Source organism: Tinamus guttatus, unplaced genomic scaffold (assembly GCF_059628265.1).
Source record: "Tinamus guttatus ecotype Peru unplaced genomic scaffold, ASM5962826v1 Tinamus_guttatus_pri_ptg000710l, whole genome shotgun sequence".
Classification (NCBI taxonomy): Eukaryota; Metazoa; Chordata; class Aves; order Tinamiformes; family Tinamidae; genus Tinamus; species Tinamus guttatus.
Window position 1 is genome coordinate 2,018,469 of NW_028289244.1, and position 26,352 is coordinate 2,044,820.

Here is a 26,352-nt window from a genome sequence, read left to right on the forward strand (position 1 = left end):
TGATGGGCCTGAGGGCAGTGAGTTCATGGGTTAAATCTTGTTTAGTTCCAGTCAATAGAGCAAAAATGGCTCAGATGCTGGGGATTAGTCAAAGCCCCCACGGTGTGCGGCTCAGGGATGCTGGAAATGATGCAATGATTAACGGTCTTTTCCTTTCGCATCCTAGGGGAAAAAGAAAAGGCGGACACGGGAAAAGCAGCAAGATTCCAACTCAGGTAAATGCCCTGGTGCTAAGCTGAGCGCGTTGCTCCGTCGTTGTCACTTTGGTTTTGCTCGGAGTGGATTGTCCAAGGGAAAAGCAGTTGCCATATTTTATTTATTCTCCTGACCTTAACTAAAGGAATATGTTTTTTTTTTTTTTTTTTTTTAAGGCAGAGTCTATTCACATTTCTGTGACTTACTCACAAGCATGTGTCTGCATTAGAACAAGGGTAGTTCAGGAAAAACAAAAAGATGAGGTTTTGGCAAGAGCGTAACGTCATTTAAGCTGTCAAGCTAATTCCCTCCAAGCAGTGTCCCTGTCCTGCATTTTTGACACAGTTGAAGAAGACTCCTCTGACGTACATGAGTATTGTGGGAAGGAACCAAATGCAGTGAAAGACATGAAGGTTACCCAGGAGAATGCCCCCCAAAATCACTTTTCCTCTCAAAGCAACCCCCAGTTCAAGTCAGGTGATAGTAAAAACGCGGCAGCAGCATGGCAGGTCCCTCCACTCTACAAAATTCTGTTTATCAGAAACTTTCGGGCAGTTTTCCCCAGGCCTCATTCCAGACTGTTCCCACGCGGAGTTTTAAAGCATTCCTGCTTCATGATGTCCGGTGTTGTGGCCATGCAGGGCAGCAAGCCAAGACCTTGGGCCGTTGGATGCTCGCTGCACATTGCAGCTGTGGGCTGCATCCATGCAGCCCAGAATCCTGCAGCTGGTGCTAATGCGTCAAACTCAGGTTATGTCAATAGCTGATTAATCCTCTCCGAGTGACCTCTTTGCTGTGAGATGTCCATGCAGCTCTGTAGATGTGTCCCAGGAAGATCTTCAGTTTAGGTGACACTGCTGCTCTTGTTAAGTGCCCAGGCCGATACAGGAGCTACGAGCTTTTAGGGTTACGTGTATATGTTGCAGGTGCAGTGTATAAGTGGTGATAAGTCCTGTATTTGTACGTCAACACCGCAGCATTTTAGGAAAGGCCGCGGAGCGCAGCTGGAAGGGGCTTTTGGGGAGGCAGAGTAGCGCTGCCTGGGCTCCTTGGTGCCACCTCTGCTTTCCGCCTGCTTCTGCACCGTTTCCTCCTCTTCTCTGCAACGCGGGAGGCGCTCGGTGGCCGCTCGGTAGCTCGCTCCCAATGGAGGCCCCGGAGCTGTCGGGAACGATTCCTGCCTGCGGATGGGAAGGCGATGGCCGAGCTAGGGAAGTGAGAGCAAGAAACGCTCCAGCTCTCCAACCCTCCCTCTCCTCTGTCCTAGACATGAGCTTGACATTTGCCTAACGTTCCCTTTCTTGCAGGAGAGGTGGTGCCCGCGTAGCGGCGTCGCAGCCAAACGCGGGTGCAGCCTGGTAGTTACATTAAAAAAAACCCTAAATGACGTTGCATCTTCTCTCCCTCCCGCTGCCGCGGCTCTCTCTGTGCCTCTGCTTGCCTGCTCTCGCCGCATGCCTCTCTGCTCAGATCCTGCCTCTCCTAAGAAATGCAGAGCCCGCTTTGGCCTCAACCAACAAACGGACTGGTGCGGCCCGTGCAGGTGTGTATGGGGATCCCCCGCGGCACCGCGGCTTCTCCCGGGGCGCCTTCCGAGGGGCCGGCTCCAGATTTTGCCCTAGCAGCCATAGGCACGTTGTGTCTTACATGTTTTTTGGGGGGTTGCTGCCATGCCTGGTGGTAGACGATTCTCTTTTTTGGGATGTCATTTCTCCTCCCTGCTGTGTCTCCGAGAAGAGTCCTCCTGTGGGATCTCCTTGCAATGATTCCCTGTTGCAGAAATACCCTTGTAGGGCCGGTAGTGAGCAGACAAGGTGCTTCTTTATTCTAGTTTTACCTGGGAGTAGCCCTGCCCTAGAGATCCAGCTCTTGCTGCTTCTGCAAGTGGCCTGGAGCTTTCACTGCATTAGGGGTACGATGACCTCCAGCAAGGAGATGTTTGGTGAGTGCTCCATGATGCCTCCACCTGCAAAGGACTGAACCCATAAGGGCAAATCTAAAAGCTCGAGCCAAATAAATATGACCTGGTTCAGAGTGTCTTCCAATGGACCCAGGTGGAGAAAGGTCCCCAAGCAAGGAGAGGATGCAAAATTATTTATTCTCCCTGAATCTGAATCACAGGAATGCAGTCAGTCACTCAGGTCCGGACACTGCTTGGTCCCTGATCTCAGCAGCAACCAAAGTGATAAGCAACAGTGTCCAGATTGCTTGGGATTGACCCAAACTGGTTAAGAATAGCAACCCTCCACAAGCCTCTCTTTTTTTCAGGCCTGCAGGAGGTCTGTCACTGCCCTGGCAATGAGCTCGGTGTCACCAGGCCAGAGAAGGAGGCTGAACAAGGTCTTTCAAGTAGTTCTGGGTGATTTGAACCAGCAGGTGCTTTATCTTTCTTCCAGAGTATTTTTATTACTTATTAGTAGCTTAGAAGTACCCCACACTTGCACTGGGTACAGTGGATGATGCCACTCAAGCATCATCTTTTCCTACTTAGGAGACTGGACAGAACTCCCCGAATGCCTCGTTTACAATTTCCCCCAAAGTGCTAATGTCTTGCAAGTATTTCACGTATTAGATGAAGACCAACGTGGGGGCAGCTCCACGTCTTTGGGCAGCTTCATTTGAGCTCTGCTCGCTGAGCTCCAGCGCTAACCCCTCGCCTTGCTTCCCCCGTAACACGGCGGCTGAACTGCTCTTACACCTCAGCATGCTTTCTTGGGTTTTATTTTCAACCTTTGCCACTCAAATACTGTTTAGTAACAGCTGTTCTGCAATTTCCAGTACTAATGTGCTGCTGCCAGCACAAGGACTTCTGCCATGTACGTGCTGGTCCTGGCACCTGCTGGGAAAACCTTCCACCTGAGAACTTCCCTCCCAGGCCAGGAGACCTTTAACGGGTTGAAACAGAGTGTTTCTGCCTTGGAAGTTTCACCTGCCTCTCCCTCCCAGGGCCAAAATGGTCCAGAAGGAGACCAGGGAGATATGGATGGATGGATGGATGGATGGATATCTTCTTTAAGCTGAATAGTAGACATGTCAACTGTAGGTCACTAAAGGGCTCATTTAGTCAGTAATTTGTAAACATCAGGTCTGCTTTTTGTCTGTATTTGTAAACCAAACCAGATCTGTGTCTTGATAGATACATCCTGTCATTTTATAAGAGGTTTTTGAAGGTCTTCTTCCAGCACCCACTTCTGAAATGCCCGGGGAAAGCTCAACTTCTCCCAGGGTTTGTCCACGCTGTAAAATTACAGCCAACATAAAAGGACATCAGTGTTGAGTGTTCAGGATAGCAGGGCTGTCGTGTTTCCTATCCCATTAACTGGGTCACCACGGCTAACTGTGACACTGACCCTAGTGATACTACAACTGTAGTTCACATCCAGGACAAAGTCACATTTAATACGGCACCAGCTGATGCACGTGGCCACGCGGTCTGGTTTTTCACCAGTGAGCTCAGACGGGCACATGCCTGCGTGAGCAGGGCCCCGTCTGATCCGTTCTCCTCAGACGAGATGCTGCGGCAGAAGCGGGATAGGAGGATGGATGGTTTTCCTCATGGATCAAGCTGGGTGGCTGTAGAGACACCAGGTCAACCCCAGGGGAGGACCTGCCCCCCTTGAAGTTGTTCAAGGGACATCTGGAAAACCTGAGTGCATAACTCTGTGCTGAGAGGCTGTAGAGGATTCAAAGTAGGTGACGTAAAAGATCTGTCCCCTGAAGAGAAGGGAAACCAGACGGCTCAATGCAGAACGAGACAATGTGCTAGCTGTAAATACCAAGGAAAAGTAGAAGTCATCTCAGTGTATGAGGTGACACTTGGAACATGGGTAAACATAGCCTAAATCTTGCTGCTTTCAAGAGTCCTGAACAATGGAGTTGTCAAGGGATGTGGTGAAATTGTTCCTAAATACAGGTATAGAAAGGGTGATGTCGGATTTCTTCCCAGGACTTGCTACTAGAAAAGCAGGGATTTGGAGATAGTTGCCATCATTTGAATACTTAGCTATGCGGTCTTTATTACATAAAGACAATCTTTAATAAATCTTCCCCCAGCTCCATCTGTCATGCTCTGTTAAAAGAAAGTATGGAAAAAAGGCTTTTGAAGCACAGGTCTAGTTATAGGTTCATTCGGATACTTCTTGTTCAGTCTAATCTCCCTCTCTTTAGGATCTGTCCATGTCGCATTTTGTACTTGTATCTGCCACCTAAGGGACAATTCACACTAATCTCATCCTGCCCAGAAAAGCCCTGGGCACTGCCGTGAATATCTTCTATCCTTTGCTTAGACAACAGAGGAGCAGTTTAGCAGGCGATCTGCCCTCCAAATAGCAACGAGTTATAAGGAATCCACAAGGAATCTCACCATGAGGATAATGTCCAAAACAAGGGATCTCAGCCTCAGACCACGGCTTCTTCCAGCCAGTCCCATCCCTGAACTGCCGTTAGAGGTCCTGCAGGAAGGCGCATAGGTGGTGGCCCACGTGTTGTGATGGGTTAGTCGCACCTAGTCCCGCACCAGGATGGTCCCCACGTACCCAGCCACATGCAGAGGCACCTTTTGGGCATGCAGCAGTCAGACATGGGCTCATATTTTTCTGCAAGGAGCAGCACGTGGCTCTTTCTGAAGGGTAATGTCATGGAGGAGGTTACAGATCAGAAGCTCTAAGCCTTGGCACGTAGTCACCTCGGGGGCCCTATGATTTTTTGGGTGCTTCCTGACGCAGGAAGACGCACGCGAATCCTCCCGGTGGCGGCAGCGCGGTCCCCGCGCGTCGTCCCGCTGCGCCCATGGCCGCGCTGAGCACCGTGCTCTCCTACGTGTTATATATGACCGTGCGTTCACCCTTTATTCACAGATAACTCTCTCCACTGTTCTTAGGAGGAAAAAGAAGTGCATTCGGTACTTACAAGGAGAAGGACGCTGTGCCAGCCCAGTTTCTTCCGATGGAAGTGCTATAGACTCCCCTCCCTCTCCCCCGGATGCACTCCAGCGCGTCCCCTCCGCGTCGCCTCCGGACAAGCTCGCCGTCCCCGCCGCCCCCCGACAGCAAAGCGACCCCTGCCCCGGCCCCGCGCGCTCCAAACCCGCCGCCGGGACGTAGCCCGGCCGCCCTCCCCGCTGCCATGGACCCGAGGCCCTTTCCCTGTAAAAACTGGCATTGGCAAAAAAGAAAAAAAAAAAAAAAAAAAAAAGGAAAAAAAAAAAAAAAGGATTTCCCAGCATTTGAGGATGCTGGGAAATTCATTTGGTTTGGGGGAGGGGGTTAAAGTCAGAAAGCTGGTAAAAAAGGTAAAAGTACTTGCCAAATTTGAAAGCGCTGATGAGTAAACAAGGCTTTTGTCCCTGCCCTGTGCTGCTTTTCGTTTTGTTTTTCACTGCATCCCCTCTGCATACGGCAAAGCTCAAGGCCCCGCTTGCTGCAGTAGCTCGTAGGTGCTTTCGATCACCCCGTTGGTTTCCGTTCCCTGCGCGGGAGCTGCTCGCGATCGCAGGGAGTCTCAGACCTCTTGTAGCTGCAACCCCGCGACGCTGGAAAAGCTGCAGTGGGAGCATTGGTTTAAAGCCCTCTCGCCTGAAGACGACACGTAGCGATGCTGGGTTGCTGATCCGACCGGCTCACAGGAAAGACAAAATACAGATGAGGTGATTTTTTAAAAAAAAAAAAACTTCTTGTTGGAGAACAGGAAAACGTTGTTTACAGGTAGCAGGTCTGCGTGCAGACGTGCCAACCCCACGAGCACGAGCGGGGCAGAGGGAACGGGGAGCACTAAGGAGCCCGCGGCAGCCGCGCGGGGCCCAGCTCTTCCTCGCTCTCTGCCCCGCTTGGGCACCGGGTGCTGTTAGGGATTTTTCACTGCAGATTCGGAGAGCCAATTCTCCTAAAAGAGCCTGTGCAAAGCCTCAGGTTGCTCCTAAAGCCTCAGCCTAGCTCCCTGCGAGCAGCTCTGTACCGGGCACCCGGCTGGTCACTCAGGACGGAGAATCCCGCTCCAGCTCCAATAACTTTTCTTCTTAGCGAATCTGGGGTGGAGGACAGAGCGGGACGGGCTTCGGCACCGTTCTCAGGCCTCCCCTTCCTCAGGGGTAGTTTGCAAGCAGATCAGCACGGCCCTGCTCTCTGCTCGCACCCCGGTCCATGCTCCTCCTGGAAAAAAAAAAAGATATAGTTTTAACGATTTGGTGCGTAACTTGGAAAAAAAAAAACTAGCTTTTTCTAAAAGATCCTCCTTCCACCCCGTGATGATGCCAAATGTTCCTGTCTTCTCTCCAGCTTAAAAACAGTTACCGGTTTCTGATGTTTTATTTATATTCTGCGCTTGATAAACAACAAACACTGTGGGCAGATTCTGATCTCCGTAAACTGACGTAAATGCTATTTTAATCTGAAACTATTGGATTTATTCCAGATTTACACACTTGTCACAGAGATCGCACTCTAGTCCTCTGCATACTTTTTTCCTGCTTGAAGGAAATACATCCTAGACTGCTGAAGAGAAAAATAACACATGGAGGGAGAGAGGGGTCTATTTTTTTCTACTTTACAGAATAGAATTTAGAGTACTGGATACAAACAATGTAGTAATATTATTGTAGAACTGCAAGAAATTTAAGATGACCTTTATAATGTACAAAATATTTTTATATTTTTTCTTAATGCAAAAAAACAGCCTACAACTCCCTAATTTTTTACATTGGACTAAATATTTTAAACAAGTTTATGTGTCAAAGACGAAATTTTTTTTTCTGATTAAAAAAAAAAAGCAACAAACCCTGATTAGTCTGTAGAGCAGCTTTGGGTTTATTCCTTTTAGGTATTTTTGCTTATAGTAGCATAGTTTTTTAAAAAAATTCTAGTTTTAGTTTAGAAGATCTAAAGCAATTGCTTTTATTCTTCTCCTGGGTAAACGTAACTGCAGAAGCACTGAAAGAAAGTTATGTGCACAAATTCAGAGCATAACCCTTAGAGCAGCAGCATTATCCAAAGAGGCTGCTACCTGCGTGTTTGAAGTCCTGCACTTCTCGCACGCAGAGGGTTCCTTACGTAGCACTAGATCCATATGCAATCTGCTAGCATTTAAATTATTTTAGCAAGTTTAGACAACAGCATGGCCTAGTGCCAAGTGGAGGAATTCAGCAGACTTCCCAGGTCTGACAGACTTTCTATGACTTGATCAAAAAAAAAAAACTGTCTTGAAAAATAAAGTCTCAGCTCACCATTTTTCACTTTGTAAGGTGCTGTGTGTCAACTACCGGGAAAAATGCAGATTTCAAAGCAGCAATAATGTCCATTAAGGTCTAGCATAACTCAAAAACTGTTTAAAACAGGAATAACTTGCACCTTCTTGGTATTTTGTGGTTGCATGAAACAAATACAACTTGGCGGCAAGGCAAAGGGGGGTATGCAAGAAAAAGCAGATGTGTTTTAATAACATCACAGGAAGGTGGGGGGAAAATCCTGCATGGAAACTGTGCTCCTTGACCAAGGGCCAAGCAGCACTAGCCTAAACAGAACAGCCATTCATTTCAGGTTGCTGGGACCTTCATCCCTTTGTTTCCAGGCTATTCCCAGCCGCTTCCCAGTGCTCGGGATGCTGCAGGCAGACTCACCTGGACACGGCCCTGCAGCTCCTCTCGGCGCTTTTGTCCCATCCAGGTGCTGCAGGATCCCGGTGCTGCTCCCGGGCAGCATCGTCCCGACCTTCTGCTCTGCCCGTACAGGGTATGGCCAGGTTTATCCTGCGCTTTCAGCTGCCACCGTATAAGCTCACAACGCCTCCTGCTATAACACAGCCTGGCCAGGTTATACTGGTGCAGCTTTAATCTTTCCAAAACATGCAATAAAGAGACCTCCAAGCTGCCCCTTTCAAAGGCAATGTAGGGAGCAAGACTCCTTTTTTTTTTTTTTCTCCACATGCCTTTTGTGAATAACCAACACCAAAACAGAGAAAATTACAAATACCAAAAAAAGTGTCTTTAGAAATACTATATGAAGTGTTACTATTTTGTGTTAATGTTAAAAAAAAAAATAGAAGGAAAACTTTGCCCTTTAGATGTTATCACAACAAAATCTTTTCTTTAAAGTTCCTTTACAGCCTTTTCAACTCTTTAGAATTACACATTTGGATTCCTGAAACCAGTTTGAATGTAGAAGTCATGGAAATACCACTTCATTAAACCAAGCAAAACCACTGTATGTATGTAGCAGGGATAAATGTTTTGCAGCTGTACTTTCATTTGTCCAATGACTATCCATCATTTGTTGTAATTTTTTTTACTTCATTGAGTTTGTATTTTTTGGCTTTTATGTTCAAAATATGTTTATAGCTTTATAAATAAAGTAATTGCCAGACTGGCTGTTCAAATTAGGCCACTGGAAATTATAATCCTATAACACTGTCAAATAATTATTTCATAGAATTGAAGAAGAGTCCCACATTTTTTCAGTTTTATGTTACATACTTTTCAGAATAACTGCCCAAAGCCTCCCATAGGAAAGGCTGAAATGGTAAGTTTCATAAATTAAAAATCATAAGTCAAGATTAAGAAAAGTATCTTTGAGGTAAAACCATCACTACTGACAGTCTATCCCCAGCCCCATCTAATGGGTTTTGCCTTGATCATGCCATGATGTGGAAATACATGAGGCAGCAGCACTCAAGCTAAATGGTGACATAGTTTTTAACAAGATGGAAGACAGGGCAGCCTCTCACCTCTTGAGAGATTTCCAGGGATTTCCAAAGGGTTCCAAGCACCTATGGCAGCAGCAGCAGCCAGCTACCATGGTCAGCTGCACATCCATCCTTTGTGAAAGGTGCCAAGGGCTAATGTTGCTAGAAGGGAGCAAGTGAGCAAAAACCCCCTATCCAGCAGCTCCTCAGATATTTTTTTTCTTCTTTTTAACCCCACACATTTCATGCAGCTTGAGGATTTGAATCCAGTATCACCTCAGAGAGGCTGCGGTGGGAATTCTATTAGAGCACAGATGCTGTATGCAGTCATAATTACTAGGACAACTAAGAACACGGAGATTTGTCACAGCTATGTAACCCCTTAACTATTTTTAAAATCCTTTCTTTGGTTTACAAAGTGCAGAGGCTATTTTAATAAACACATTACTATGCTTTACTGTCCTAGTTATGGAATTGAGCTTGAAGTACCAACAGGAGGAAGCGACTGGATGCAGGGGCTGGAGCAGAGGCAAAAGCCCCTGCTCCACCAGTGGTTAAAGCAGACACAGCCAGCCCTCTCCTAGGCAAGCTGCTCTAATCAGTCTTACCAGAGCTACAAGGTCAGAGCTGTGTGATTCTCAGCACAAAGATCAGTCATGATGAGTTTTCTCTAGTGGTACTTCTAAAATGAAGTTTTTTTTTTTTTTTTTTTTTTTTTTTAATTAGAGGCTCCATCCTATAGCCAGATCTGTAACACTGGCGTATTTTAAGCCATTGCCAATGCTAACAGCAGCACAAACACAAGTGCAGCAGCCACATGAATAAGCAGATGTAACAGGCAGATGGATCCAACACGTGGTTCCCAGGGGAGTTTCAGAAGAGTCAGGAGCACTAAGGGGTGCAGTCACAGGAAACTGATTACCTAAAAGCTAGAAAGGCAGTAAAAAGAGTAAATATCCATCCGGATTTCATGTTACTCAGCTCCAGGATTAGTTTGAGAAGTTGCCATCTATGGCTGTGTAGTGGCCTCCATGAGAGTTCAGTAAAATGTTTACATCCATTTATTTCAGTGCTACTTTAATGCACAATCAGTAACGAATAGCAATTGGGTTGTCTAGTTTCAAATAACTAGAACCATGTGCAAATACAAGTTTAAAAGCCCTTTATTAATTCCAAAGTGAAACACTGATATTTAAAGTGAGATAAGTATGTTTATTAAGGTTCATTCTACTCTAAGGTTTATACAGAGAATGGAATGCAATACAAGCTAAGAGCACACCTCAAAGATCTACCACACAACCATCCCATACTCCCTATAAGGGAACTGTAAAAAAAAAAAAAAAAAAAAAAAAAAAAAAAAAAAAGAATAAAAATAATCAGAAAACCAGTTACTATTCAACTAGTTGCAAGTGGCTTTGTCCAAAGAAGTCAAGCTCAATATTGCATTAGCTTCATATGCAATAATCAAGTCTCTACAAGCTGAAATATCACATACAGAGGCAAAAGGATTTCCTGTAGACACATGAAACCATGTTTTAAAGAGCTACATCACAAGGGTTGTTTAAAATTGCCTAAAAACAGCCACTAATGGCATGCACAGGTCAATAATATTAACTTTGGTAATGTCAGTCATATTTTTTGGTCAAGCCTGGATTCCACTGTTAACATTAAAGGGTGTAAAGAACAAGCCTGTCCTGTGCACAAAGCAAAGCACTTATCTGCTACCAGCTAGAGGCAGGTCTTCAAGACATGGTCAAAAGACTCCAACGTATCTGTCAGGAGCTCGCTCCGTTCGGGACTGTATTTCTTGCTAGTCTATCAGGCAAGACTAACACGACAAGAGAGTGGTCAAAGATTTCCTTCCCTCCCTCCTTCCACCTTCCTTACTCTTTTAAATGCAGAAGAACATCCCTCTTGAGAGTTACAAAACTTTAAGTAAGATTATTTCTCTCATGTAATCCTTTTGGAAGAAATCCAGCAACATTTTTACTTTGACTAGTTCCCCGAGACACTTTCTAGTTTTGCTCTGCCTTTTTAAAATTATCAATACCCTGTGAATAAAATGTTTTGTTCTGTCTGAGGGAAAAAAATGCAGGTGGTTTTATTTACAATGGAAGGTCTCAATGCTTAACATTGTAACTAGATTTGAACAGTTAAAAAGTGTAATGAAAATGACAACCTTAAGTGCTACTTTCCATAGAGAATCCACACTTAATTCAGTTTTATTCATTGCAGAGTAAAGTAAAAAGACATCCAATTACACTAGTAAAAACTCAGAGAATTTAAATTTGTACCCAAAAAACACTACACATGCAAAGGGAACAAGATCCTGCTAACACAACTTCATTTGCTGCTGCATTTGTCTAATATTAACAATTATGAACAGAGCAGTGCAACTAGTATTTGGAACAATCCTTACAGTGTTTGAGAATCAGGCACAATTCTTCACTTCTCTTCACACCACTGGTTCTCTTTACGTACCTGAAACATATTACATTAACAGTTATTATGCTGCAGCTAAGTTTCAGTTGCTGTAAGTTCTCTTTCAGGATTACATACTGCAAGATGGCACTGACTTAGAAGCTGGCTGCACCTTTTTTCCCCAGTGTTTGTAACTTAAAAATGAGCAATCAAAGCAAACTTCCACACTGGCCTCTATCAATATAAATTGAAAAAGCTATGCCTCTTGCTGTATTGGGCATCATAACTGTCAAAAGCAAATGACCAGCTGAAAAATTGTCTCAAGTGCTCTGTCATGAAGCGGACAAACCAAAGCCTAAAATCCACTGCCTTTTCCATCTAAATGTCTTGGTCTGATCTTCCAATTTAGCCAGTTTGTATTTGTTTCCTTGTTCAAGCTGTAGGATCAATGAGTTCATCACTTAAAGAGTATAATCTGAGCACCTCATCTTTGCAGCCTCACACGACACTGCATTGTTACTAGGGCTCCAAAAACAGCATCCTGAGGCTGCCACAAACAATCCTGCATTTCTTCTTACAAGACAGACATCTGAGCTAAGAAATCAAAGGGCTTGTTTTGACTTTCCTCAGGTAATGGGCACAGTAGACACCAGAAGATCTTCTACTAATTACAACTGAATTATGAGAATTAATACATTAGTCTGCTTATACTGTTAATAGCACGTTGGTTGCATCAGACACTAAGTTTTTGTGTAGCACCATGTATTAATTCATCATGAAAATTAAGGCCCTCATTCTGTCTGGAAAGCACAATACATGTTCACTACTGTATGCTGGAACTACATCTTCACTATGTAAGCCAGCTAAACTGTAATTAAACCCAGATAATCTCGTACCTGTGCTTCTTCCTCCTCAGTGAAGTCATTCTTAATGTTGAATGTCTTGCGAATTTCTTCTGGAGTCTTCCCCTTGATCATGTTTGCAACTGTCTTGCATGTGACATCAAGCAAACCCTTGATGTCAAGGTAATTTGCAGCCTGTAGGGGAAAAAATCCAAATCTAAAGCCTTCATATCAATGTTGGATGTTTACTAAAAAAATGCTTACGCTGAGAGCACAGAATGCTGTAAACTGAACAGACCATTTCCACATTGATAAATTTTTTCAAATAACTTTAAAATAAAAGGTATCTAGAGCTTCCTGCTAAACAAACAAAAAAAAAAAGTTATTTGCATCGTAAGGGATCCCTGTTTAGAAAGGGCTTTCAGTCTTTCAAGCACCCACGATCTTAAATGCTGTCAGCTTGCTAAGTAATAACAAGTCATAGTACTACCAAAGGGGCACATTTAAAAAATCAAAAATGATTTCAATATTCATATTCAGATCACCATTGAAGATTCAATTTCAAGAAAGAAGTGCTCAACTAAAATTTAAAAGCTAGAAAAGGAGGGGTAGAAAAAATAAAAAGAGTATAGCTGTAGGTTCCCAGATTCAAAAGAATTTAGGAAATGAAAATTGGTAGGTGAACACATAGAATAACGCTTAGCATCAAGTCAACAGGCATTTTATCTTCAACAATTCCACTCTGAACTGTAAAATAGAAATTGCCAAAACTACGTGTCCCTCCTCCCCCTGCTACATCCTCCCCGTAAGAAACTATTAAAAAGTATTAATGACTAAAGCAGACAAGTGGAGGGCAGATATTGTCTTGACACTTCTTGAACACACGTACCAGGATCAGTTCAAAGAGTGTTCCTTGGTCTACTTTCAGGAATTCTTGATCCCACACAGGGATGTCATCTGTTCTTTTTTCTTTGTTCTCATCATCCTCAGGAGGAGGTGGATCATCTTTGTGATGGGTGCACCACTGAATCACCTGATTTTGATATTAATATTAAAAGTTTGATCCCAGAGATTCTACCATTAACATGCAAACACAACTCCAGATTTAGAAGAACTGCACCTTTTTCTCTAGATTAGTATTACAGAAGTGATGTACTAGCATGCTCTATTATCTTTATCCGGTTTTGGTCTTGGAAGAGTCAAGCTTCCATATTCCAATCCTGGAATGCACAGGCCTTGAAGAATCCCACTGGAGACAGCAGCTACTTAGGATCCTAAAGGTAGCTGCTGATGGAAAGGTCCTGGCTAATACACAGGGCAGTGTGCAAATGAATCTTTAACCTCATTTTGAGGTGTTTAAACTGTCTGCTGAACAAGAAACAAGTAATTCTTGTTAAGCAAAATACTACATATGGAAAGATCATGGAGTGGTGCAGCACATCAGCAGGACACATTTACTCCAGCACAAAAGACACCTGACAAAACTTTGCATGTTTCCACGTTACTTGAATTGTATTTATTTTTACACTGTCTCATCATCCTGATAATTAAAAGGACAAGGGATCAGCTCCAAGGAAAGTCCTCTTGCATTCTGCCAAACTAAACCACAACTTCAGAAGCCAAGTTATTTATGCACATTTTCACTAGAAAATAATTCTTAACCCTGTACTTATCCCAATTCATTTTAGCATTTACTTTGGCTCAAAGCTTTCCACTACAGAGCAAAAAGCATCTCAGAATAGAGCAATATTCTTGTTTTTGCTTTCCTCATTTGACCGAAGAGCAGCCATGGCCTATTATTAAATTTAACACAGGCAAGCATTTACAGTCTGTAACTGCAGCACAAGCACAACACCCACACTGTGCACTCAGTGCCAGTGACACTCGCCACTGTCTGTTCCTTAAACTTTTCTCCTAATATTCAGATCTCATGAACAGCCACCTCAATTCATAGAATCCAATTAAAATTGGTGTTTTAATATCATGAAATGCTAATATGCCTTAACAGCAACTCTGCCACTAGTTCCACATTTTCATTCAACACTACCATTTCCAGGACCTTACCTTTTTTAAAATAGCAGCATTAACGTTCGGAAGAGGGACTGGGTCATCATCACCTTCATCATCCATTCCCAGATCTGGAAATGGAAAGACAACTAAGCAACAGAGTAGCTAAACCATTTATTTTCTCCAAGCTGGACTGCTTCACTAACACAGTGAAGTCAGGATCCCTCTGAAAGCCTCAGGGCCACGGCTGCACTGCACATACTTTGGGCTGACCTCAGTGCAGCAGAGTAACTCACAAGGCTACCCAAGTGAATAAGATGTTGATATACTCTGAATATCCGCAACCTATTAAGCAATCACTTGCTTAAGTAGAACTTCCTAGTTTCATGTTCTGGAAATCAAATGTGCTGAAGAATTAGAAGGTAAATATATAAGTATTTTTACCATTTTCAGGATTTCAAGTCGCGAGTTAAAACCAAGCGTTCCAGCTAAGACCTCCCATTCAATTTATTATTAAATAGGCACTTAGAGCTGCTGAGTCAAGCACAATGTTTTGTCCCCGCAGAACAGTACACAGTGCAGCCATAAAGATGCTAATTATGTGGCCTCCAAAGCATCCGTATTGAGCTTTACAAGCCACGTAAGTTTACAAGCTAAGGCAGCAAAGCACTTAAAGCAAAGCTTTGATAACTTCCATTTTAAAAGCCTGTCAGCATCCTAAAGAAAAACTGCATAAGTTTTGTCAGCTTGCCCTCTTGACAATTGAAATGTTTAGATTTTGACTCTAGACTGAGAAGTAAGCTTAAAAACTAGGATTCAGCTAATGTACTATTTATTCTGTGCTTTGGATCTATCTTGCAGTAGGAACACACAAGTCTTTTTACACATGTGCTAGTCATTGGATATGACCCTACCTGCCCTAGGTGAGCACACTGTACCAGCTCTGAAAGGGAGTAACTGCACAACAGACATTTATTGACACACATGGATGGGCCAGTTTTACATCAACATGAACTTAAGAATTAAGAGCAACTGCCACACAACTAATCATATTTGTTCCAACAGTCAAAAGTGCATTGACTTGCCTAAATACAGAAGTACACTACTGCTGTCACTAGCAGAATATTAATTAGTGTTATTTTTTGTTTGGAATAACTAATTTCAAAGGCTGACAGATTAAAATGCTGACACTAAAGACTACTTGATTAGTGGAAATTTCAAATGGGTACTTCAAAAGTAATGGCAGATACCACCATAAGAAATGACCTGTTGGTCTGTCCACAACTGTCTGGTGTAGGGAAATAACACCAGCAATGTCTGAAATTTAGCCAGCTGTACCTGCACTCTGCCCCATCCCCTCCAAAAGGGCAGTTTCACCAGAAAGCTGACAGTTTAAGGGTCAGGTCATGATGCTCGACACAAGCCCACCCGTGAACCCTGCTCCTCTTCGCTGTTGTATCCAATGCAAAAAGCAGGTCCCACTGCTCTTTCGGTGCCTGGATTACAGTGCTTTACCACATGCAGCTTCCCTTTCACAAGCACCTGCGTGTCACTGAACACTGCCCATTCCACAGCTCCTCCAAGAAACCCAGCAGGAGCCGCACCCCGGAACGTGTTCCAGCTGCCTGCTACACTTCCTGGTCAGCCTACCTGTATTTAGTGGTCATATTCAACAGCACCTTATTAACCAAGGTTTAAATGCTGGTACAGAATGAAGATATCAGACGGATGGAGTACTTTAACCTTATTTTATTACCATTTGAATGTATTAAGTCTCCCCAAAAGCCTGAAGGATTCACACTCCAGCACATTTACAGAAAGATTTTTTGTTAATGCATGAATATACACAAAAACTGAAAAAAAACAGTAAACAAAGAGGACTTGCACTAGCCAGATTAGACACAGTTTGCTCTGTATCGCAGCCATCTGGTGGATTTCCCCTCCCCCACCACAAGCTCTTTTGTCTCAAATTTATGTCAGACAGAGATCAGCGCTAAGTATTTACCTCCAATAATTTAACTGCCTCCATAAGTTCACAATACTGGTTTCACTTCAGTTCTTTATTGATCGCATTAGTTTATGGCCACCCCCCAATTCCACTTGAGAAAAGAGGTGGAAACAATGAGACTCATTTGTATTTTTAAGTAAGTGTTAATATACATACAGCTTGCTCAGTTTGCTTAACAACACTGAAGCAGGCAAAGCAATCAGGATTTGCATTTTAACAACCACCCTATAATTGCACTTACCAAGGCAGACGAACTTTAAGGTTTTTGAGAGCGCACATTTACTCAAAACAAAATTTAAGCTACAGCAGCGATTGTTCCAGCTGTTTTGGCATGAGACAGCAAGCTATTTCATAATCCTCAGAATTCAATTCAGCACAGTACTACTTTGTCCTCTTTGGTCCGAATTCTTCCCCAAACACACTGGTACCTCACCACAAACTGGTGGTCCTCACAGCTACTCCCTCTTACCTTCCAGCATAGTCTTTATAGTCACAGACTGCTTTGCAATTTCGACATCAACTTCAAAGATTTCTCCATCTGAACTCTGCAGTTTAATTGAAGGCATCTACAAGAGAAGGACAGTTATTTTAGAACGACATACTGCAGGCACATTATAGAGCAAAGTTTAACTACCTTGGCTGTAAGTTATCTTTCTTATTTATATTGCTTGTTACTTGCAGCGAGTAGTGCACTGTCACTCATGCATGCTCAACTATTCAGTGTTTGGATCATCAACAGGACTAAATTCATTAATTCAGATGATTATGGAATTAAATAGAAAGAAGTCCAGCACCCAATAAAAAAAGGCTCTCCAGTTTAAAAGCATGAGTGCCATAAAACTGATTAGCCTCAGTAACACTTATAGTTTGGCAGTCTAACACTAGAGCTATCTTTCTCTTGATTTTATGTGACACAAGCACACTACTTGTTTGCAAATCCAAACAGCTGGTACTCATCATAATTACTCAGCTGAACGCAGATCCAAAAGCATTTTTCAATTTCTAGTTCCTGGAACAAAATCACAGCATACTTGATGTTGGGAGGGACCTACAAAGACAGGCTGGAGCCCCTAACCTCTATTCAAAGCAGGGTCAACCGAACAGTTATTTGGGATCCAACAGTTCTCCTTCAGAAGGACGTTTAGCTTTCTGGAGAGATTAAAAACAAAAACAGAACTCGCACAATATACCAGTACCAGGAAGGCTTTCAGCACCTTATACTACTTTTATGAAGTAGAAAGTTACATCAGTACCTTCTTAGCATTAAGAAACATTAAAATGAGTATTTTAATACGCTTTTAGGAAAAAACTGTGATAAGAGCTGCAATGCAAACAGCAGCAGGCTTTGAAGATTATGCCATGGCTAAAACAGCAGTCGAGTCTCACTGAAATGCATCTTCCTAGATATTCCTAGATATTCCACAAATCAAAACCAGAACTAACAGACTTGATTCAGTAACCAGTAGGTTACAGCCTCTGGCTGAAGCTTCACATCGAAGTGTAACCATCACCGCGCTTGACTCAGCTGGCTAGAGGGATGCACGATGTTCATGACTGCCTGGTTACAAAAAACTTATAAGTCTTATCTAGACAGACTAACAGGAGGCATGCTGTAACGCATTTTTTATTTTATTTTTTTTTAACTATTCAAAATATTTCTTAGCTGCAGACAATAGCACTTTCTTTTCCAAATTGCTTGTTTAAAAGTCCCTAAAATATACATTTATAAATATAACCTGCAAGTCACTTTTAAAGACAAGAGTGCAGGTACAAAGAATTACCATTTTCATACATTCATCCCCTGCCACACTGAAGATCTCTACACACAAGTTCCTTAGAGCTGTAACCTGACCCACAGAACCTGAGGGAAGCTGCATCCCCTTCTGGTGACTCCCCTTATCCCCCTTGGAGAGCCTCCTGCAGCTCCTCGCAGCACAGAGCTGGGCAGGACCGCGAGGAGCCCAGGCCCATGGAGAGCAGCCAAGGAGCATTATTAAGCAGCTCACACCAGCTTCAAGTCCTCATTGCTTTAATTTCCATTTGGCAGAGCCAGGGGCTAGTTAATGTTTATACAGTAATGTAACCTTATATGACAGTGCTTCTTCTAATTAAGATATACATTTTGAAGGAATGCAGTCATGAGTGTTCCAGATATGTACATTATATATATATACACACACACATAAATAAAATCAGGGAAAAACACAGAGCACTGAGTTTGCAGCTTGAAGAACACTGTGAAAAGGCGAAGCTTGGGTGCAGATTTCAGCTCCAACATAGCTGTTCCCGCAGGGACACCCTGCGAGCCCTCAAGAGCAAATCTAGCTTGATGCTCTGGCTTTCCTGTGGGGCCAGGATTACATAATGCTACACAACGGAGCCAGCGAGACGGGGATGCTGCCCCGGCAAGTTTAACCTCCCCAAGAGCATTTGCATTAATGCTCTCGTGAGGAACACGAATAAGACAGGAGGAAGCCGGTTTATTGCCTTTTTTTTCATTATTATTGGTAACAGCTAAGATAACACGCGCATGTTGTTGTTTCTCGCCCCACAGCCCAGTCTTCCGCAGGCAAACAGCCCCTTTCGGGGGAGCCGCAGCCCAATCCTGGGGACAGGGCGCAGGGTGACTAAGCAGGTGACAACAACGAGACGCGCCGGGAGCCGCTCAAAAACACGGCCCGGAGCCGCGGCGGGGGCTGAACCGCGGAGCTCGGCAGGCCGCGAGGCCTCGCGCAGCGGCCCCAGCGCGGGCCCGGGGCCGACAGCGGCCACATGAGCGGGGAGGCCCCAGGTCGCAAACACCCCCAGTGCCCAGCGCGGCCTTCCCGGGCCCAAGCCGCTCCCTGGGGCCGCCGCTCCCCGCGCAGCGGCGACGGCCTCATCCCTCCTCCCCGGGCCTCACCGTGAGGCGGCGGTTCCGGCGCGCGGAGCAGGACGCGACAGCAGCAGCGCTCAGGGCACGACTGCGGCGGCGCCTTTTATAGGGCGGGGGGGGCCAAGGACCCGCCTCCCGCTGCCTCGCAACCGCCGGGCTGCCCGCGGCGCCCGCCTGAGCCGAACCCCGTAGCTTTGACCTCCGCGCCGCGCGGGGAGGTGGTTGTTAAATAAAAGCGGCCGCGCGCTGGTTCTTTAGAGGATGGGAGGGAGCCGAAAGAAGGCGGCAGGGAGCGGCGGCGGGCGGGCCGTTCTGGCAGGCGCGCCGGCAGCCTCGCAACAGGCCGCGGGGGCCTCGCGCGGGCTCCAACGGCCGAACCCGCCCTGAGGGGCGCGGGGGCGCGCGGCCCCTCAGGGTGGGGGGCGGGTGTTAGGTCCCCGCTGGCTTCTTGGCCCCTGTTTTGCCCTAAAAACAGCACCAGAGAACGCCTTTCACTTAATAAACGAAGGAAATTCCCAGAATGTTTGCTCATTTCGGAGTGTAGATCCGAGTCTTGGTTCTTAGAGCTGTGCAGCTTTGCATAAAGCAGCAAGGGAGGAGAATGGAAGTAGTGGAAGTGTTCGATGCCAAAGCAGGGGTGCTTCGGTGCTCCTTGAAGGCAGCTGGGCCCGAGGGCAGGCTCATGAAGTTGGATTTTCAACCAGGAAGAACGCTTTGGAGCCTGGGTGACAACAGGGCTATTTTTGTACTGTGTCATACCGTTTATGTAGGTTTTTATACAAAGTCCGTTGAGCTAGAGAGGACCTGCCTGTTTGGAGAAGCTAAGTACAGGCCTCAGGGTGTTATGAGGCACTTGAAGATGACTCTGCAACCTGCTCCAGCTGTTGGGATGGATCTAAATTCAGGCATGGCCCTGCTTTGAGCAGGAGCTTGGTCCAGAGGACCAGCAGGGCTCTAGGATACCTGGGAAACGCAATTCCCAGCAGCTGGCTGAGCACCTGGAAGCACCAGGTGACACTTACAGAGGAGTCGTTTGATACTAACGGGGGCTCCTAGATATCCTGGTGTTAGTAACTGGGCAAACTGCTAACAATTCATTAGGACCTAATCAACCAAAAAAAAAGCCTCCAATCTCACCCTTAAGTGATCTTTGATTACACCACACTTACCTCTTTGCCCGTCAGTCACTCCTTGTACAGCAATGCTGAGAACTATATTTGCATTAAAAACATTTCCCTTGGATGCTCTTTTTCATTTACATTAAAACTGCTGGGCTAAGAGGATCGCATGATGGCGGGAGGTGGTCTGGGGCCAACGCATCTGCAGGAGCAGTAATCCTAATTCCTGATGCTGCTGGAGATCAGTGTTTCTAATTCAGCTCGTCATCGGTAATTACAGGCTCACTCAGACTGGGAACCAAACACAAATGATTTCTGCTCTCTACATAAGACAAATCTAAACAAATCTGGGAGCAGGCAGAAAGCTAAATCCCATGTTTAATTACAATCTATGAATGAGTTACAAATTTAGAGTGATACTGGTCATGAGCTTTGTATTTGGTACAGTTGCTCTAAAGATGTGACAGATAAAATCCCATCCACGTGGCCTTTGAATTTTGCTGTTGAATGAGAAGTCTGGGAAAGTTAATGACAAAAACAACACACACCCTAAAAGGGGTGTAAAATTGTCATAGATACGATCGCGCTGACGGCTGCCTCCCACTGTGCCCTACATAGCTCGGAATGAACCTCCCAAGCTAGCCAGGATGCTCGTCGTGTTTGCCCTGAAAAAGAAGGTGCTGCTGCGGAGCTGACTGGTAAGGTAATGTGAGTCAATATTAATAACCCAAAAGATCCATCCCGCTGCAAGGCCAATAAGGAGCCTTTTCAGAGGGTGGGAGCACCAGTTTCCATTGTTAGATGGATCGGTAATCTTCCCAAAGCAAATAATCCTGAACCTAATATTTGCCATTCTGAGCCACGTAGATAATCGTGCTCCGTATCAGCCACAGATAGATTAAAATTAAAGGCCTTTTACCACAGAGAATCCAGATCTGGAAAGGGGATGAGGGAAGCTTAGCTGTAATGCAAATACCTGAGAGGACTGGAGCAACCCAGAGGAGGATGAGCTCGATTTAACACTGATCAGATCCGCGCGGCGCTGACCTACATCCCCGAGCACGGCGGCTGCAGGGGGAAGGGATTTCTCCCGGACACAGTGCTAGGGACGAGCGCAGCCTCATGGAGAGGGTTCTGCATTTCCTCCAAAACCCTGGCTTCTATTCTTAGTGCTGTTTCTCTTAGGTAAAAAAAAAAAAAAGGCTCTGCCCCCAAATCCATTTTTACAGGCAGAGGAACTGGTTTTTGTTGGCAATTCACAGTCAATGGAGCTCACACAATGCAAAAAAGATTATTTTTAATATTCAGAGTGTGGCACAAGGCTGTCAAAGCCTCAGAACCAGGCTTAAAGAATCTCAGCTTTATTCTTCTGATACCAAGCTCATAAAATCCTGAACAGAAGGCAGACCTGCAAACTCAAGAGTCCCAAGATCCATGGACAGCAAGGTGGAATATGCCAGAAAGGAAGGGAGAAGGCAAGAGTCAGAGCTCAACACGAACTTAATCCACACAAAGGGGAGATAGGACTTGCAGGAAAACATGCTCCTTGTTCAGGAATAAAAACAGGAATGTTTTCAAAAACCAGAAGGCATATCAACAGGAAAAAATGAGGACTGGTTCACTGTAAAAACACAGATCTCAGTGTTGATATTTTCTGGTAGAAAGAGCTTTTCTGCAGAGGGGAAACACTGTGATCTTCCTCCTCAGGGCCCCTGAGCAGCAGATGGGCAAGGGCACCGAGGCAGAGGAGCAGCACCTGATACAAGCACAGCCACGAGATGGTGCCAGGCCTCATTCCTGCCGGAGCAGGACCGGGAGTGGTGCCGGAGGGAGCGCTGGAAACGCTCCGGGCAAGTCCCTGGATCACTGTCCCCTCCATGGTGCTCAGGGACTTCTCTCCAGAGAGGGGAGACCCTGCACATCAGGGCAGCTCCCGTTACTGAAATCCATGCCCTGTTTCTGGGTTCTCCTTTCCAATGCAGCAATTGGAGTTGTCTCTGCCAGGGGATATAGCAGATGAGCGTAATGAACATACGGAGCCGTCAGCAAAAAGCTGCTGCAAACAAAGGGAAGTCTTCCATGAAGGAACGGTAGAACATTCCCACTATTCTATGAGCCGAGTAAAAATACAAATAGACTTGCTTTAAGTTGAGAATTACCCTAAGTGGCTGTTTATAAAATTGTGAATATCCCTGATAACCTATTGTGGTATTAGTGAAATCAGGTTTTCTTTCTAGGGTTACATAGTGGGAACAGAACTTGGGCTGGTACTGATGCCATGGACAATAAAGTGCGAGGGCTTTGGTATTTCAAAGGAAATTTCATGAGATATAAGCATGCTGCAGTTCAGGTGTCAGGCTAAATCACAACTTTTTTTAAAAAAAAGGGCTTCAGTGGGTTCTGGACCCACTTTTTCCAAAGTGAGATGACTGAGTTAAAGATGGAAAAATAAATACAGAAAAAAAAATCTCCAAAGAAATAGAAAGAAATTGAAGGATGTGAGCATCCTTGGCAAAGACGCTGCCGTCTCCTTTAGGCAGGGAATGCAGAAGGGCCCCGTGAGCATTAACTTCAAGGAAATTCGTATCAACTCACTGAACTTCAACTGTCAAATGAGCATCAAAAGTACAAAACATATTAAAAAACAAAAGGAAGAGAATCTACTGTAAAGTATGTTTTCTTTGATGAAGAACTGTATGGTTAAGTTTTCTTTCCTCCTCATGTCAATGCCTTTCAGTCCAAATCGACCATGAGATTGTGAGTTTGAACTGCACATCCCCATGTGCTAGTTCAGCGCTTCATTTTAAATGCACAATCCAGAAGACACCTTATCTAGAAGCAACAACTCAGTATGAGGAAAATCAGATGAGCAAGACATTTGCATGTGACAGGCCCAAACAGCAAACATTTAATTTGATTTACACAACCTTATGCAATGACCCAGGTATCTGCAAAAATCTACACTTACCTCATGAAAAGCACTTGCCCACAAGTTGTCATCAGGGCTACTCACCTTTAATTGCACCATTGCTCCCTTCTCAGCACCCCAAAGCAGAATAAATTGGCACGATGCCATCACTGAGCAAAAAGGGACTGAAATCCCTCTGAAGTTACTTGAGCTTTTTTCCCCCTTTGTTTTCTACATGTTTTACAAATCAAGAAGTCTTAACAGCTTCAGTTTGATTAGCAAGCTACCACAATAAGACTACATTTTAATTCAAGTATACTATAACCCAGTAGGATTTTGTTTTATCACAGAAACGTTGCTTGGAGGAGACCTCAGGAAGTCATTTAGCCCAATCTCTTGCTAGAAACAGCAGCAGTCCCAGCTCAGCCATGACTCTGCTGAGCCCAGTTTGGAAGGCTGCAAGGACAGATACTCCATAGCCTCTCTAGCAGCCCGCTGCAGTACTAACAGCACTAAAGATGTAATTATGTCTTTTTTATTTTCTCTCAAGTATTTTCCCTCATGTTGACTAATTATACACAAGTAGTATTCAGGTACTATGTGATGGATGTTTTATATGGGATAGGCCATCAGTTTAATCTTCATCCCAGATCGGTTCCATTTACAACTATGAGATCAAGAACTGTAGCTCGCCCCATCTAGAGTAATGATGCTTTTAAGCCATAGGACAGGTTTTCAAAGGCTGGAACATGAAGCACTGCTTGGTTTAAGCCAGAGTTGTTGTTTCAGCCTTTTCTTCCTGAACATATGCCAAAGAACTCTGCTCCCTTGCTCAAGAGAGCAACTTGCCTTCATTCTCATCCAAAAGGAACACAGCCAAGTGAATTAGAGCACCAAAATAACATTTTGGAAAACCGCAGCGGGCAGAGTCATGAACTGCTTACTCTGCGTGGCTTTTTTATGCCTATTCACATATACTGAAAGATACTTCTACACAATCCACTCAAATCTTTGCTTAAAACTTAATCTGCTTTCAAATTGTTTTCTCCTGAAACTCACAAAGAATTGTTAATTCTCTAGAACAATCCCTTTAGCAAACAGCACAGGCATTCAACAAGAATTTTAATTCACTGCTTAAATGCACTTTTGCTCAACAATCTGTGTTTCTGTAACCCAGGGATGTGGTTGCAGAGTGCTAGAGACATTTCTGTCATGTAGGTTTGCCTCAACCTATGTGGGCCTGACATACAAGTCTAATTACATACCTGTACAGTTGCAATAAAAATGTCACTGCTAAGCAGTTGCACGGACTGTAGTCTCTGCAAGTACATTTATCCTGCAGCCCTGTTCGCTTCTTACATCCCTGTTTCCCCTCCACCACCATCTAGTCTTTTATTCCCATACTATTAACACTTGAAACACATTACCGTTACAGGAAGAATTGTAGCCTATTTACTGAACCACGATGAAAAGTGCCAAATAAACCTAACATTGGTGTTTTAGCTTTATTTTTGTATTTGCATGGGGAAATGCTTTGCTTGTACGATTAAGGCTGAATTGCTAGTTGACAGAGCAATTAGGCCCAGGATAGTCTTACCACACAATTATTTTATGAAACTAGATGTCAGTGTTTCAAGGTTTACTCTTTAAAGTCACTGGAAACTCGGAACATGGGCTAACAAGAATTGTAACTTTAAGAAGCCAGAAACCTGTAAATGTTTTCAAATAAGACTTTGACAGCAACCAGATTGGAACAGTGAGACGAAACGGGAAAGCTTTCCTCAGGAACACATACATGCTCTTGTCGCCTTCTTCCCAAGGCAGAATTTATCCTGTTATCATCCAGGAGAAGAGAGAGTAATAAGTTAACTGGCTCTGTTCATTCTCACGTGTCTGCATGTCAAAAATCCTTCCAGAAATATTAGAAAACCTAGAACGGGTAACGCTGCCAAAACATTCACGGCAGTGACCCTCGACTTGTGTGCAAGGGCCAGCAGTTTAAAGCAATCAGATATTAGCATGAACTGACAAACATATGCACTGATTTACCTTGGGGAAAATGCATATTTACATATCCCGACACGTGCTGTTGCAGCTGCCAACCCAGTTCTCATGAGCGCTGCAGAACAGGTTACACTACAGCAGTTTGCTTGGATTCACCGGCAGAAAAACAATTCAGGGCTGCTGGCTAGAACCTGATGAGAAGCAGGAGGCAGGGGAAGGAGGCAACAGCTCCAAGTTTTACAGGAGACAGGAAAGAAGCTTGCAGAAAGAACACAAAGAAGGAAAAAGACAGGGAAATACATTCCAGATCCTTTCCAGTTTTTCTTTCAATGAGTTATTGAATGGTTTCCTGTAAGGAGTACATGTAACTAAAACTTCACTGTTTTTAACTTAGATGACTCCTTAATCCAGAAGGGCAGGTGTCCACAAATGAAAGACATCTACTTGTCTGACACATGAATTTACATACACGTCCAGATCACAGGACGTCGAGTTAAGTAAAATGCAATACTGAAGTCTTGAAAGTCTCCCTTGCCTCTCCAGTATCAGCCAATTTTGAAAGGTAAAAGGCACTGTAAATGCTTACATCGGTCTGTAGAAGAGTATCCTGTTTTATTGAAAGCTGCTTTCAGACAAGTTAAAACCAAATGTTAGCCCTCATTCAAAACTAGAATAACCTCTTTAAAAAAGAAAACCCACAACACCAGCTACCATAATACTGGCTTTCTAGCTGCCCCTATTCACCTTTCATGGAATTATTTATTCTTTGCACTGAAGAAGAAAACTAATTAACCATCAAAAAAGGACCTCTAGCAGAGAAATACAAACCCTACATGTGCTGGTTTCTCTGCCATAGGTGTCATCAGTTTAAAGGGAGCAAAGCTTTGCACATGAATGGGCTCTTCTACTTAATCTGCTACCAAGAAACAAGACAGTTATGTTTACTTGAAGAAATATTACCACCTAAATTCTCCTTCTATTCTTGAAGGAGAAGAAACCTGCTCCTTCAGCATTTTCTAGATATGCTTTCAAATTGTTAGGAATGCTTGTTGCCAAACTCCATCCAAGTGAAAATTCATTGTTCAGTGCCATATTCTCCATGAGATCTTCAAGCAGCCAATCCAAACACAATTATGTGGAAAAAAGCAGAGTGCAGAGATTGGATTGACTTTCAGCACAGTTTCCTCTGACTTCATTAAAAATTGCTTGCATTGAGCAGAGAAGTGTAACAAACTGTCTGTTTACATGTTTACATGCTGACCCACTGGAAAAGATGAGTCAGACCTACTGAAGTAACAAGGAAA

General features: G+C 44.2%; 2 protein-coding genes across 6 annotated transcripts in view; one reads left to right on the forward strand and one right to left on the reverse strand.

Annotated features, from left to right (window-relative positions):
• The window catches only part of TCF7 (transcription factor 7), a 46,017-nt gene extending 40,696 nt beyond the window's left edge, over positions 1–5,321 (forward strand). For 2 of the 5 annotated variants that reach the window (XM_088536901.1, XM_088536902.1), the window contains 3 exons: positions 167–215; positions 1,666–1,738; positions 5,075–5,321. In XM_088536901.1, the coding sequence (XP_088393027.1) occupies positions 167–215; positions 1,666–1,738; positions 5,075–5,297 (345 nt within the window). In that variant the 3' untranslated portion in view covers positions 5,298–5,321. Of the gene's footprint in view, positions 1–166; positions 216–1,665; positions 1,739–5,051 lie in introns of all 5 variants that reach the window. The other 3 variants (XM_088536903.1, XM_088536905.1, XM_088536904.1) reach the window with 2 other exon arrangements.
• Positions 5,322–10,004: 4,683 nt separating this feature from the next.
• On the reverse strand, positions 10,005–19,076 carry SKP1 (S-phase kinase associated protein 1). The gene is made up of 6 exons (XM_088536907.1): positions 19,046–19,076; positions 16,613–16,709; positions 14,193–14,266; positions 13,018–13,161; positions 12,183–12,323; positions 10,005–11,346 (listed from the first exon to the last, which is right to left on the reverse strand). Exons 2-6 carry the CDS (start codon positions 16,707–16,709, stop codon positions 11,311–11,313), a joined length of 492 nt encoding a protein of 163 aa, XP_088393033.1. The 5' UTR covers positions 19,046–19,076; the 3' UTR covers positions 10,005–11,310.
• Positions 19,077–26,352: the final 7,276 nt, after the last annotated feature.